Genomic DNA, 13,435 nt, shown 5'->3' on the forward strand with positions numbered 1-13,435 from the left:
ACTGTTGGACTGAACGATTTCGCTCAAAAGATCACTTTTCTTTCGCAAGGGTTCATTGATCTGCTGACGGAGGGCTTTGTGATCGGTTGTTATTTCTTTGTGGAAAGTATCTATCACATATTGAGACTGTAGGTCGATACTGTAGGTGTCTTCAAAAAAACACACATCCCCGAGTAGTAGAGGGAGGGAGATTAACCTAATGCTATCTAGCTAGTCATCGCTATCATCTATGGTAATATAGGCGCTTCTTCTGAAGTAAAGAATTTGGATACTTAATACTTTTACTTGATACTTGATTAAATGGTATCAACCAGTTGACAACGGGGCTTGGGCCGTTGTCAGTTGCCGTTGTCAACTGGTTGATACTATTTAACCAAGTAAAAGTATTAAGTATCCAGATTTAACAATTTACAAAATCATATCCCCAGAACAACTGCCCGGTATTGTTGAATATTTACCCCAAAATATACTTAGTATGAAAGTGGCTGACACACAGCAGAAGAAATAATCCTCGGGTAAATTATGCTGAGGTAGAAAGGGCTTTGTTTGGAGGGAGCAAAAACAGTCTCATTGTGGCGACCCGCTTGGACGTCTTTAGCGCTGTTTCGGGCCGCAGAAACGCCCCATCTTTCCTATCTAGGCAACACCCATGAGGTAGCTGGCTTGGATTTATTATTACCTTAGGATCGTTATTATCATTATTACTAGTATTCTTTACAGTCCAGATGGAGAAGGGCGCATAGTCGCTACGGATTACATGGATATCAGGCGCCATATAGGTTGCACCCCTTGAGCTCTATCACTCCAATCAATCGATCCCCTTTCCTGTCACGGTACGGCTCGGGGCGCTTAGCAGAGCCTTGTTCAGTGAACTTGAGGAGAAATTTTGCGGACCCGGGAGGACGGATGCAGGTTGTACCTTGTGATATATAGCGATATGCGACGTATAGAGGGGCTTGCTCCGCACGGATGCATTAGTTGGTATCAGATGCAGTAGTTGGCAAAGCGGCCAATTACGATAAAGACTTTCAAATGTTGTGGATTCCTATTGTTGGTGGGAAGCGAGAGAGAAAGATCCTGGCTGATACTTGCTTTATTTCTGGATCTGAATTGATTTCCTGGGGGTGCTCGTCATTTATATTTTATCTGTCTATCCCTCTCCCCCTCCGTTTCTATCTTGCGGTACTTTCTTTTCTCTTTTCTCTGCTACGCCAAGGTTCAGTATCCTCAATACTACCCAACATCGAACTAACTCCGTGCCAATCTGGCCATGGAATTTTATTTTTTATACCCGGTCATTGCTGCCGCCTTGCTCTTACTGCTAGGCATACGCATTGCAATCTATCGACTGTACGGCCATCCATTGTCGGCATTCCCGGGCCCCAAGCTTGCCGCGGTGACTTTTCTGTACGAGTTCTATTATGATGTCGTCAAGGGTGGCATGTATATATGGGAAATAGAGCGCATGCATGAAAAATATGGTTCGTACCATTGCCCCTCCCCTCCTTCCCAATCACAAAACCCCACGGCCGATTTCCTCCATCCGTCGCATCTTATATAGCCCGACGAGGTCCCAAGTTAATATCTTGAAAAGGCCCCATTGTCCGCATAAGTCCCCGAGAGCTTCATATCAAGGACTCATATTACTACGATGAAATCCACGCCAGTGGCGCCCGTAAACGCAACAGAGACCCGAAATATGCCATCGCTTTCGGAGCTCCATATTCGCTCGTCGGAACTATAGGCCATGACCACCACCGCCTCCGCCGGAGTTTCATCCAGAATTACTTTTCCAAACGCTCCGTCACCACCTTAACCCCCTATATCTGGGCAAAGGTGGACCAGCTTCTTAAACGCTTTGAAATTGCTTATGAGAATTCCGCCGTCCTCCATCTTCAGTTAGACTTTGCCTGCCTCACTGCCGATGTTATTTCGCAGTACTGTTACGGTTGGAGCTATGGGTATATGGATGACGAGAAGAACTCGACAAAGAATGATCTCGTCGACGCCGTTCAGGGTCTCATGTTGATGTTCAATATCAATCGGTTCTTCCCTATTCTCGTTCACATCTTCCGGAATGCTCCACCAGCTGTTGTCCGCTTCTTGCAGCCGCAGATGGGTGATTTGTTTGATGTCAAGGCTCGGCTGCGCTTGCAGGCGATAGCTGCGCTCAAGAAGAAGGAGTCCGAGGGACTTGATGGTAGTGAGGAGAAGCCTCACACCTCTGTTTTTGAAGCGCTGGTTGGACCGAGTGTTCCTGATCACGAGAAGACTGTAGACAGGCTAGTTGATGAGTCTGCTTTGCTTCTTGGTGCGGGGACTGAGACAACGGCGCGGTCTCTTGCCGTGTCAATGTTTCATGTAGTTCACAATAAAGCGATTGGCAATAAACTGAGGGAGGAGTTGAAGACAGTCTTGACGAAACCAACTTCTAAGGCTACGTGGACCGAGTTGGAGCATCTTCCTTATCTGGTGAGTATGCTACTATGTGTTCATAACTTGTATGGGCTTGGCTTCGTTAGCTGATTGAATCTATCTAGACCGGAGTCGTGAATGAGGGATTGCGTCTGAGCCACGGTATGACAGCGCGCCTGGGCCGTATCTCGCCAAATGAGAACATGCTCTACAAGGACTGGGTCATTCCTGCAGGTGTAAGCATTACCAGCCTGAACTCTAAAGTAATCTGTTTGCTAACAATTCCCAGACCCCGGTCAGTCAATCGAATTACTTTGTCCACATGGATCCCACTCTCTTCCCTGAGCCCGAGAAATTCGATCCCGAGCGATGGGTCCGCGCAGCAGAAAAGGGCGAACATTTAACTCGATTTATTGTTGCTTTCACCAAGGGCGCTAAACAATGCCTGGGCATGAAGTAAGTTTCTTATGGATTTCTCGAACTAACCCAAAGCTAGACGAAGATGCTGACAAGAAATGTGTCTTAGCCTTGCATATGCCGAAATCTACATGACGTTGGCGCATGTAGTGCGGCGCTTTGAATTTGAAGCACACGAAACTACGCCGGAGAACCACAGCGTCCGTCGAGATTTGGGAGTTGGGCTTCCGATGGATCGCACGTTTGATATCAAGGCGAAGGTGGTGGGTATTGTGGAAGAATGATTCCGCATATATTCCAATTTGTTTCTCTCTTGTTTCTGTCTCTTGATAGATACCTATCTCTCCAAATATTATTTCCGGTGCATACATATCGTCGTTTGAATACCCCTTATGAAATAAGATAACATTTTTTGACGTGTCAACATTGCGTAGGTGGAACTGGTCGACTAAATGAGCCACTTTTCCCCAACTTCCCGAGGCCTTGTGCAATTTAAAATGGCCCATGGGCCATGCCGGGATGCGCTAATGCAACTGGACTCCTGCCGTGTTGGGTATAGCGTTTGTCTTCAACCCTGCAGGCTGCACCTGGTGCACGGTTCTGATTGATCACCTGGATTTCGACCAATCAGAAAACTTATTTCCATTGTTCAATGCTGCATGTGGTGAGATTTGGTACTTATTCAAAACCCCACCAATGTATGCAGCTAACAAGACAATCCTCTTGTCTGGATAGAATAGAAATCAGGGTCTAGAATGGGATTTAAACTTTGAGATGATGCTGCCTCTGACCAGAGCTGCAGATAAAGTGCAGGGTTTCCTTGGCCTACTGGGCTGTGTCCAAGCAGCACCGAAAATATATACTCGTTGTATGCACAGCAAACATTACTCAGGTATGCCTATATGTCAACACGTAGGCATTCATGCACATGCGTCATTCATATATTTGTACCAAGCATTTAATGTCAGTTCAATAGGGACTGCCTACTATCAGTAGGCCAAAAGAGTTCAATTACATGTATTTGGAAAATTGAAAGCTTGGAAATTTCCAAGATTTTACCTGGTACCGTTTATGTTCTAATGGGATGTACGGAAATTACTATATTAAGTGGTTTGCACTGCCTAGGTCCACTGACCTTGAACATTTGAACATTGACTACTAGTATGTAAGTGAAAGAACATGTAACTAATCAATACTTTCAAGTTAGATTGAATATCAACCTCGGGGATTATAAAAAAAAAAAAAGGGAAGGAAACCACAGGCCTAGAAATTTCCAAGGTGTTTAGCCCCCACAAGAACCAATCATTTTACGAGAAACAATAGCAGGAAATGATTTCCGCTCAGTACTTGTTCAGGCTGAGCAGGGATCAATCCATTTTTCACTTGAGGATGTTTGATTGGTAGAGGCAAATGAGTGTGGTTACATTGGATTTTTGAAAAGTAACAAAGATGTGGAACGTTCAAGCTTTTGCTCTGCAGATCAAAACAATATATTAGATAATGGATATCAGGCAAAGGTACAGAAGCGCTGGTTCGGTAGACTGTTTTTTTAACTGGGGTCGATGGAGATTATCTCGGGAGGTGTGCACTGCAAGGGATGGACATGCCAGAGGAATTTTTTAACGTGCTTGGGTATCCCTACATACACAACCTTCAAAGGAGCACTTGAGAACCACTGTAAATTATGCCTTGACTTTTCATAATACGTGTCGTACGTTGCACTTTAATTCTATTCTGTTGCCGTTGTGGGCATCATATAGACTCTCCCGAAAAGAAAACCACAAGCATCGCTATATAGTAAGAATTTATTAAAAGTTCCTAAAGACGAACTCCAGGGCTACGGCTAATTTTTATCCCTCTCTCAATCTTCTACGACATAATTTGCAAGGATTCCAGCGTAAAGCTGGAAGACATGGGAACCTCATATGAGCCCATCCGATTACCTGCCTTCAAAGATGCATTAGCTGTTCAAGCAGCTCAAACTACTCATTCAATCAATCTTCACTGGGTCTTTGGGGCCAGCGGGAAGCTATGACAGGAAAATATCAGTGGCTATCATTCCACATGCAGGCTAACCTGGATCGAAGAATCTGAGCTTTTCTCCTGATCGACCATACCTAAAGGACCCAGCACACCCCTTATGCCACAAAACACTCGTCATCATCCCAGCTAAAATACGCTGATCTCAAGAGCGCGTCTCCGGTATGAGAGACGCGGCAGATAAAGATCAAAACAGAATGGAGATCAACAATCCAAGCACATCGTTATAAAACCATCCATATCCCTTCGTCCCCATTCCCACATCTATAGTAATTTATCCGACCGACTACACTCCTTTCGACCAGTTCCCGAGGCAAGTACCTCAAGCTCCAGCAACATGCGCTACGCCTACGTCTCACTGGCGGCTTTTGTCCTTAGCGCCACCGCTGCGCCCTCTTACCCCCGCCCTGAGACCGCTGCCGCCGAGCCGGCCGGTGACCCATTCAACACATTCCCTTTTATGGCGGGACTTTCTGCCGTAGACGACGACGACGATGACGATAGCATGGGTGGTGGTGTTCCTGCAGCTTACGAGGCCGTGATGGATGCCGAGTCAGCAAAGGGCTATCAAGGCCAGAAGGCTACACCAGCCAAGCAGCCCACTCACGCACCGGTACAGTCTGTTGCCCACAAGGCGCTCCTCAGACCTGAAACCCACTACCATGTACCAGCCCTGCATAAGCCTGCTGCCCCAGCGGCTCAGGTGGCTGAAATGCCCGACGTTCCTGAGACTCACGCGGCTCCAGTAGCTCAAAATGCTCCAGTGGATATGTCAATTCCCTTTAACCAGCCGGCACCCACCGAAGAGCCCAAGCCTGTTGAGGACCCCAAGCCTGTTGAAGCCCCCAAGCCCACTGAGACACCGAAGCCTGTGGAGAAGGTTAAGCCCGTTGTCAAGCCTACAGAAACACCCAAGCCCACCGAGACACCAAAGCCTGTGGAGAAGCTTAAGCCTGTTACTACCCCCAAGCCTGCTGAGGAGCCTAAGCCTACCGAAAAGCCCCAGCCTGTTGAGACACCAAAGCCCGTTGAGGAGATTCAGCCTGTTGAGACTCCCAAGTCTACTGAGAAGCCCAAGCCTACTGAGGAGCCAAAGCCTGTCGCATCTCCCAAGCCCACAGAAAAAGCCAAGCCCATTGAGACACCAAAGCCTGTCGAGGAGGTTAAGCCAGTTGAGACTCCCAAGCCTACCGAGGAGCCCAAGCCTGTCACAACCCCCAAGCCCACAGAAAAGGCCAAGCCCACAGAGACGCCAAAGCCCGTCGAGGCTCCAAAGCCTACTTCTACAAAGGCCAAGCTCATTGAAGTCCCCAAGCCTACCGAGAAGGCCAAGCTATCTGAGACACCGAGCCCTGCAGTCAAGCCATCGACCTCTGCAACCCCCACGCCATCTGTTAAGCCACTCCCCACTGTCGAGGATCTATCTATGCCAGATCTGGCCATTCCAGAATTCGACGCAATGCCTTCCGAGCCTTCATCCGAACAGTCCAAGGCCACTCCTACTTCAAAGAACGTCCCAGCCCCAACTGATAACTCTGATGATGGCCAATCCGAGTTCCTGCCCCTTGAGAATGTGGTTCCTCCGATGCCACAGCCAGTTGCTCCTTCTCCTACTTCCCACGGTGCTTTCGTGAGACCTACGCCTTTGCACAACAAGCTCGCTATGCAGACCCCGAAGCCGCTGTCGACCCCCTCCAGCTCCAGCGCCAAGCCCACGCCAACTCACAGTGAATCTGCTTCGCAAACCCCCAAGGCTGTGTCCCCCAGCTCTTTCAGCTCGATTGCTAAGCCTTCTTCTAAGGGCCTTGGCGCCTTGGCTAAGCAGGCTGCCGTTGTGTCTACTCCCCTTATCCCCAGCCACCGTCATCATGCCACTGCTTCTAGCTCGGCTACTCCCTCTGGCTCTGCTACGCCTAGCTCTACCCCTTCGGCAAAGCCTGCTACTAAGGCTAAGGCTAAGGCCCTTGGTCCCCTCACTGGCATGTTGAGCAAGGTGCCCCTTCTTGGTGGTCTTACTGGCGGCCTCGGTGGTCTTGGTCTCCGTCGTTAAATGTTCTCCTTTTTTTCATTCTTTTTTGGTACCCGGCGTTTCTGTATAATCATATATCCAGCAGGGAACTGGAGGCAATTGTCATTGTGGCAGGACTTGATTCATATTCAAGACACTTATATTTAGTAATTAGCAAAGAATTGAGCAAAACGTCATATGTTGAGTTCACAATAGGCAAATTATAGTTCGACTCCAAGTACCCGATGTCCCTGGCTCTGAATTTTTCCCTCGAGTGCGAACGATCATGCGAACGTCGCGAGTACACGACCGCGAAGTACACGACCGCTGAGAGTGGTGGGATCGTCGCGAACGATGCGACCGCGCATCATCGTTGGCTGAACAGTGTCTGGTGTGAGAATCATGTGGGGCTCTGCCTTTGCCTTTATCCTTAGATGATGACTTGCTAGACTCGGTGCGAGAACGCTCCTCTCGCATGGTCGTAAGTTCTTTCCTCAATAGTGTAACTTCTTTGAGAAGTTTCGCGAACTCGGTAGTTGGGGCTGACTCCACAGACTCAAGCCTCTCTAGCTCATCTTCGGTGCTGCGCTGCGTAGCCCGCGTGGTTTCTGCACTAGATTGGCTTTCTTCCCGGGTCTGGCGCGGCCACTGGAAGCTGTTCCTCACATCCTGCGAAGTGTAGTATGGAGCACTCATTCTGGTCATTCTGGGCGATTCTCGATAGACGAATCGTAGGCGAGATGGTAACTTGATGTAGAAGGGGTTTAATGGATTTGGGAAGGGAGGCGGTGATAGGACTGGGATGCGCGATGCGCGATGCGGATGAGTGAAAGGTAAAAGCTGATGAAGCTGAGTCTGCCGTGTGAGCGGCGAATAATGGCGTAATAGCTGATAATTCGTCTTGTAGAGCTTGCACACTTGCGGCGATGCACTTGCGGTGGTAGCGATAAATAAAAACTATAAAAAACAATTGTTGTATTCTTGAATGTGAATCCCATTTCTATAGACCTCATCATCATACCAGACCATCAAGGATATCTCCCCCCAGCACCCAACATATCAATACAACCCTCCACAGCCTTCTGCATCGCATTAGTCGCCTCCTCCAACAAAGCAGTCAACGGCACCTTCCCCGCCTTCTCCGCCTGAACCTTCACATACTCATTATTCAACACCTTATTGATATTAATCTTCGACACCCCACAATCAATGCACTTCTGAAAAATCTCCTTGGAAAACGGATCCGCCCCATGCAACACAAGCCTCACCTGCCCCCCAACCGCCTCATTAATCGACCGCAACCGCTCATACTCCAACTGAATCCCCCGCGCCCCATACTCCCCATGCACATTCCCAAAAGCCGGCGCCAACCAATCAATCCCCGTATCCACAAACTCCCGGCTCTCCTCAGGCGTCGTCAACAGCCCCTCCAAATCAGCCGTGTCCGCTACCCCGTCCTCCCCGCCCTCGATCCGTCCGGGCTCCGCCTCCGTCGCTATCCCCCGCGCATGACAGTACTCCACCAGCTCGCGCGTCAGCGCCAGATTCTCCGCTTTCTCGTAGTGCGACATGTCAACCATGATGCTGTCGAACCCGCCCAGGTCCGCCGCGTACCGGATTATCTCGGGCGTTTGCGCGTGGTCCATGTGGACGGTTACGGGCACGCTGGCTTTGCGCGCTGCTTCGGCTGCGGCGTGCACGAGGAGTCCGTCGGCGTAGTGGATTGCCCAGGGGAAGAGGAGGATCATGGCTGGTGCGCGCTTGGCTTCGGCTGCGCGGACGGTGGCGAGGATGCCTTCGATGTTGTAGCAGCACATTGCTGGGACGCCGTAGTGGTTTTGGGAGGCATGGTCGAGGATGCGCAGGGCGCGGTTCTCGGTGAGAAGAGGCATTGTGGGGTGTTTTGGGGGGTTTGAGATGAGTGGAGGGTGTGTGTGTGAGGGGTAAGTAAGTGTTGTATTTGGATTGCGGGGGTTTCTTGGTTTTAAATACTAATAACTAGAGTATCTGCTTCATGTTGGATGTTCGCTGTGTTGTCCGTGTTGTGGATTGGTCGCATCTTGTCCGATGGATCGGAGATGGACCGAGTCTCCAATTACGTCAAATTGACTTGATCCGAATCCCAGAATCTCAGGCCAATTGGAATATGGCAGTTATTGTATTTGTGAGAATAGCCTATACATGTTGGTCCGGTTCTATAGCAATATTTTGCCTCTGGAATGGGTGGTGGAATGGTACGTGAGATTGCTCCCAAGTATTCTTAGTCGGAGCTATGACCTTGATCTCTTCAATACAAACGAATCAAAAAATTGATCAGTAATACTATGGTGTGGAGTGTTGCGTTGAGTATAACCGAATATTTAATTTTTTTTTTTCAAAAAAGAAAACGCAGAGCTCGAACCCTGGACCTCTAGATATCCAATGGGCTTGAAAGACATTTGGAAGAGCCTCATTTGTATAGCAAACCCTTACTATAGGTATCACCGGCCTTTTGGATTTTCGATATCCTTCCAACTTTTCCTTCGGCTGGCCTTTTTTTACTGGTACTGTTTCTTTAGTTTGATTTTTGCTGCGCCTTGCACATGATGTATTCATGTCCTTCAGTAAAACATCTGGAATTATAACAACTTATTAAAGCTCTACTCAAAAATAACCAACATAAATTTGGGATGAAACGGAGGCTGATATTGGGATTAAGACAATATGGACAAATGCTATATACTAAAATTACAAACTCACGCCAGTTCCATAAATCTGCATAACACTAATACTGCTTTCACCGCTGAAACCTGCCCGTTGAGCCAAGAATAACGTATTGAGAGCCGCATTTCCAAGGTGCAATGGGCAATGAATATCTCTTGCCTTTTGCACAGACCTTTCTAACCGTAAGATGGCATCATCAATCGTTTCTGTTCCAGGGAGTAGATCAATCTGCCCCTCGATCATTTCCAACCCTCTTATCATGAATTGTCGGCTAGAGCCCGCAGCATCGCTGACAAGCCTATAGAATTGTTCAAGGTCTACCTTGAGGAAACGTGCAAATGCAACAGCCTCGGCCGTAGCAACAAGGTTTGTCACCTCCATCATATCCAAAACATACTGTCGCAACTCGATCTCCTCGGACAAATCCAGGTGATTTGACACATCCCTGATAGGCGTTTGGAAGTATTGGCGAACCATAGCAGAGTCGTCAATGGGACCATATCCTTGCAGAAGAGCTCCAAGGTAGACCTGCTCAGCTGTGGAGCAAAGAGGGGTCGGAAATTGGTACTCGCGAGCAGCGGTGGTAATAATTCCCTATGAACAAACCCGTCTGGTCAGCGGGTGCTATGCTTTTTCAAAAAGAAAAAAAAAGAAAGAAAAAAAGAAAAAAAGAAAAATTGCACTTACAACATCCTTAAGAATAATAGTAAGTGCACTAGCACCGGGCGTCCAATCCTCTTCCATCATACGCTCCACGCGGTTCTCGTGCATCCACGTCCACGCGCTAGAATCCTTAATTGCCTCCGCAGCTGTATCGGCATGCAAGCCAAGACGGGCTGCAAATCCCATCGCTTCGCTCGCACCGAGAATATGAATTGCCGCAAGAACCTGGTGAACCATCTTCATGTTGCTTCCTGCGCCAATGCCGCCGGGTACCAGGTACAACTTGTTCCTGTCGGACATGGCTTCTAGGAGGAACCGGCCGCTTTCGAGAGCGGCATCGTCTGCACCGGCCATAATGGATAGCGTTCCCTTTGCAGCGCGCAGCGCACCACCTGAAACTGGAGCATCAATGAAGTGAATATCTCCGCGGCCGCGACGAGCAAGACTCCCGGCGACAGACCGCGCATCTGAAGCTGAAACTGTGGAGCACAGGATGAGAGTTGCGTTTCGAGGGAGACCTAATTTGTTTCATTGTATTTGATCAGTACGCTGTTTCTTTTGCTCCCAATTAGAAGCAGTTGGTACATACCGGCAACAATTCCGCCCTCGCCGAATAAGACAGACTGGACTTGCGGGGCTGAAGCAACCATGCAAATATAGTACTGCTTCCCGCTTGCTGATTCCCGCAATGAAGAGGCAGGAGTACCACCGGCGGCCGTGAATTTCTCGATTAATGCGGGGAACACGTCAAATCCGTGAACGGAGTATCCTTCTTTCACGAGGTGCGTGGCCATGCCGAAACCCATGGCTCCCAGGCCAACAAAACCGATTGCAGGCTTAGACATGATGATAATAGTGGTATTTCAAAATGGTGGAAAATAGGTGATAATAATAATAAGAAAAAAAAAATAATGTCCAAAAATTATTTAAAAAATTATTTAAAAAAGCAAGGAACAATACCTGATAAATAAGAGTGGAAACGTGGGGGCCGAGGAGGCTTATCCGGGGAAATAGCCGAGTGGGATGATCGGGTCAAGTCCGACTGCCCGAGCTTCAAGGTTATAGTATAGCCTGTAGGATATAGGCCATAATTCGGGGTAGATGGAGATTTCTAGAGTTCTTCGGTTAACTACCAAAGAAAAGAAAAACTTGAGACAATTGTAAAGATGTTGTTGTGAGAATATTCAAGTTCAATTGTTTCTTTTCATCGGGGGATATTGGGGCTATTAAGTATAACAGACTTCACATATAAGGCAACTAAGCGCCCACAGCGCCGACAGCGCCAACAACAAAACAGCTACGTTTTCAGCTAGAATAAGACGACGAGGCGCGAAAAAGACCTATCTAGATATGCAGCCATCTCAAAGAAGAAATTACCAGCTCAGAGGCAAGCATTCCTCTTCTTCCTCGTCGCCCAAGAAATCAAGGAATCCCGTTGTTGCCCCATGATTGACCGGGGTGTCTAGGGCGTCCGAGGTGTCAATATTAGCTCTAGTCCCGAACGAGACAAAGTCGAGGTCTGAGAACCACTCGTCAGCATTGTCATTGTGGTCCCGAAAACTAGGCGACGACGCACTAGACATATTTGCGCGCCATAGACTGGTCCATGAGTCGGAGTGATTCAGAGAAGGGGTAGCCTGGGTGAATTCTCGGGGCTCTTGGTTAGTGTGTGATGTGTTGTCAAAGCATGCGGCTGTTTCGGGGGCATTTTCATCTGAAGAGACCCCTGTCTTGAAGGCCTGGGCCAGCTCGACAATTATTTCCTGATGAGAGGGTAGAGCCCCAAGGAGGTCGATGATGTTGCTATCGATATTGCTGTTTTCGGTGCAATCTAGGTCTAGCTGTGCCAGGCAATCAGTTGTGGCACCGGGCATGGGCTCAAAATCGTCAAAATCATCGATAGTAGTACATGGTAGGGCATCAACATGGGGCATATAGGATAAGGGACCAAAGTCATGGAAACTTGAAAACACATCATTCGTGTCACGCACGTCAAAGCTCACATCTGTAGAGGTGTGTTCTTGGTGGCTTTCGAAGTCTGGGTCAAGCTGTGCATGGGGTTCAGTCATTTCATACAAATCCCAGTCAAAGCCACAGCATGCACAAAGCTCGGGATAGAAAAGAATGTTCGAACCGGGGATACAAGATGTGCCGAAATTGCTCGCAGGGAGACCCCAGGTCGTGTGGTTCGTGTTTTCTCCCATGAAAAGTTGCTCAGTACCTACCTGTGCAGGACAGCCTGAAGAGTGGTATCTTCCGTCGTCTCCAACTGTGTTGGGATTATTCTGATACATGTCAGTTTGCTTATCATGCAGATTGTTTGGGTCTGGGTTTGTCTGAACAACCATTCGGGCCTTCAAATCAATGATAGGGTGTGTCGCGTCCAATCCCTCTAGAGCTCGATTTCGTTGAGGGAGATGATTGACGTTATTTTGCTGAGTGTATGTGCTGCTCCAGTCGTAGGAGCACTGGAGACAAAGGTCTGGGTGGTCTGGTGGGAGGAGATCATGAGAGATCTTGATATCATCGCAGGTTAAATGATAAGGCTCGGGAAATATACCATCGGCGCTGGCAAACATTCGGAGTTGGTTAGTGAACTCAAGGCAGCTCATGACTGTATAATGGGCAATGTGGCCACAGTTCGGGTAGTGGTGGTAAGTGTATCTGCACATGGTGAGCTTGGAAAGGAATACTCTGGTGAACGGATGGATTATTTTTGTTTGTGACCTTGGAAAATGTTCGGACTTGATGGGTTTGAGCTGCTTTTTAAAGAGCGGGACGAGATATCTGAAAATGAGAAGTTTGGAGGGGTTTTCATTGTTTTTCTAGAAACAAAGCATGTTTAACAGACTTTGCTGTTTTTCCTTTGTTCCCATTCAACTCGTCAAAATGGGAACAAAGCATGGTCTTTGAAACCTTTGATCTCGCTGAAGATAATAACACAATGCCATACAGAACATGGATTTTCTTCGCTTTGAAGCTTAAGCTCCAAACCAGTTGCCTTTGAGCTTCCAAAGAAGTTTGAATGCCAGTAAGAGCGGATTTCCCAGACTCCAGCATCGCGAGTACCAAGCTCGTAAGAGCCTCTTTCTTCCTGCGAGGGATCATACTGCTGACCTCTTACGGTCAGATCCTAGTACGATTTACCACCCACAGTCGAATATCGTAACGAAAAAAAAAGAAGCCTTC

The 13,435-nt window shown here is 48.1% G+C and overlaps 6 protein-coding genes across 6 annotated transcripts; 2 read left to right on the forward strand and 4 right to left on the reverse strand.

Annotated features, from left to right (window-relative positions):
- Nucleotides 1–1,270: 1,270 nt before the first annotated feature.
- Nucleotides 1,271–3,116, forward strand: N7466_002916 (cytochrome P450; the record flags this gene model as incomplete). Its single annotated transcript, XM_057162314.1, has 5 exons — nucleotides 1,271–1,481; nucleotides 1,595–2,472; nucleotides 2,541–2,651; nucleotides 2,705–2,871; nucleotides 2,942–3,116. The coding sequence occupies 5 exons, from the start codon at nucleotides 1,271–1,273 to the stop codon at nucleotides 3,114–3,116; spliced, it is 1,542 nt and encodes a 513-aa protein (XP_057025599.1).
- Nucleotides 3,117–5,209: 2,093 nt separating this feature from the next.
- Nucleotides 5,210–6,922, forward strand: N7466_002917 (uncharacterized protein; the record flags this gene model as incomplete). The annotated part of the gene is made up of 1 exon (XM_057162315.1): nucleotides 5,210–6,922. The coding sequence occupies one exon, from the start codon at nucleotides 5,210–5,212 to the stop codon at nucleotides 6,920–6,922; it is 1,713 nt and encodes a 570-aa protein (XP_057025600.1).
- Nucleotides 6,923–7,087: 165 nt separating this feature from the next.
- On the reverse strand, nucleotides 7,088–7,576 carry N7466_002918 (uncharacterized protein; the record flags this gene model as incomplete). The annotated part of the gene is made up of 1 exon (XM_057162316.1): nucleotides 7,088–7,576. The coding sequence occupies one exon, from the start codon at nucleotides 7,574–7,576 to the stop codon at nucleotides 7,088–7,090; it is 489 nt and encodes a 162-aa protein (XP_057025601.1).
- A 332-nt stretch (nucleotides 7,577–7,908) lies between these two features.
- N7466_002919 (class II fructose-bisphosphate aldolase) lies at nucleotides 7,909–8,772 on the reverse strand (the record flags this gene model as incomplete). The annotated part of the gene is made up of 1 exon (XM_057162317.1): nucleotides 7,909–8,772. One exon carries the CDS (start codon nucleotides 8,770–8,772, stop codon nucleotides 7,909–7,911), a length of 864 nt encoding a protein of 287 aa, XP_057025602.1.
- An 847-nt stretch (nucleotides 8,773–9,619) lies between these two features.
- N7466_002920 (uncharacterized protein) lies at nucleotides 9,620–11,091 on the reverse strand (the record flags this gene model as incomplete). Its single annotated transcript, XM_057162318.1, has 3 exons — nucleotides 9,620–10,177; nucleotides 10,271–10,764; nucleotides 10,836–11,091. Coding segments are annotated over 3 exons (1,308 nt in total), but the record flags the coding sequence as incomplete, so codon positions are not given.
- Nucleotides 11,092–11,619: 528 nt separating this feature from the next.
- Nucleotides 11,620–12,918, reverse strand: N7466_002921 (uncharacterized protein; the record flags this gene model as incomplete). Its single annotated transcript, XM_057162319.1, has 1 exon — nucleotides 11,620–12,918. One exon carries the CDS (start codon nucleotides 12,916–12,918, stop codon nucleotides 11,620–11,622), a length of 1,299 nt encoding a protein of 432 aa, XP_057025604.1.
- Between the last annotated feature and the right edge of the window lie 517 nt (nucleotides 12,919–13,435).

The sequence above is a fragment of the Penicillium verhagenii genome (assembly GCF_028828195.1).
Source record: "Penicillium verhagenii strain IBT 33310 chromosome Unknown utg000003l_segment0_segment0, whole genome shotgun sequence".
NCBI lineage: Eukaryota > Fungi > Ascomycota > Eurotiomycetes > Eurotiales > Aspergillaceae > Penicillium > Penicillium verhagenii.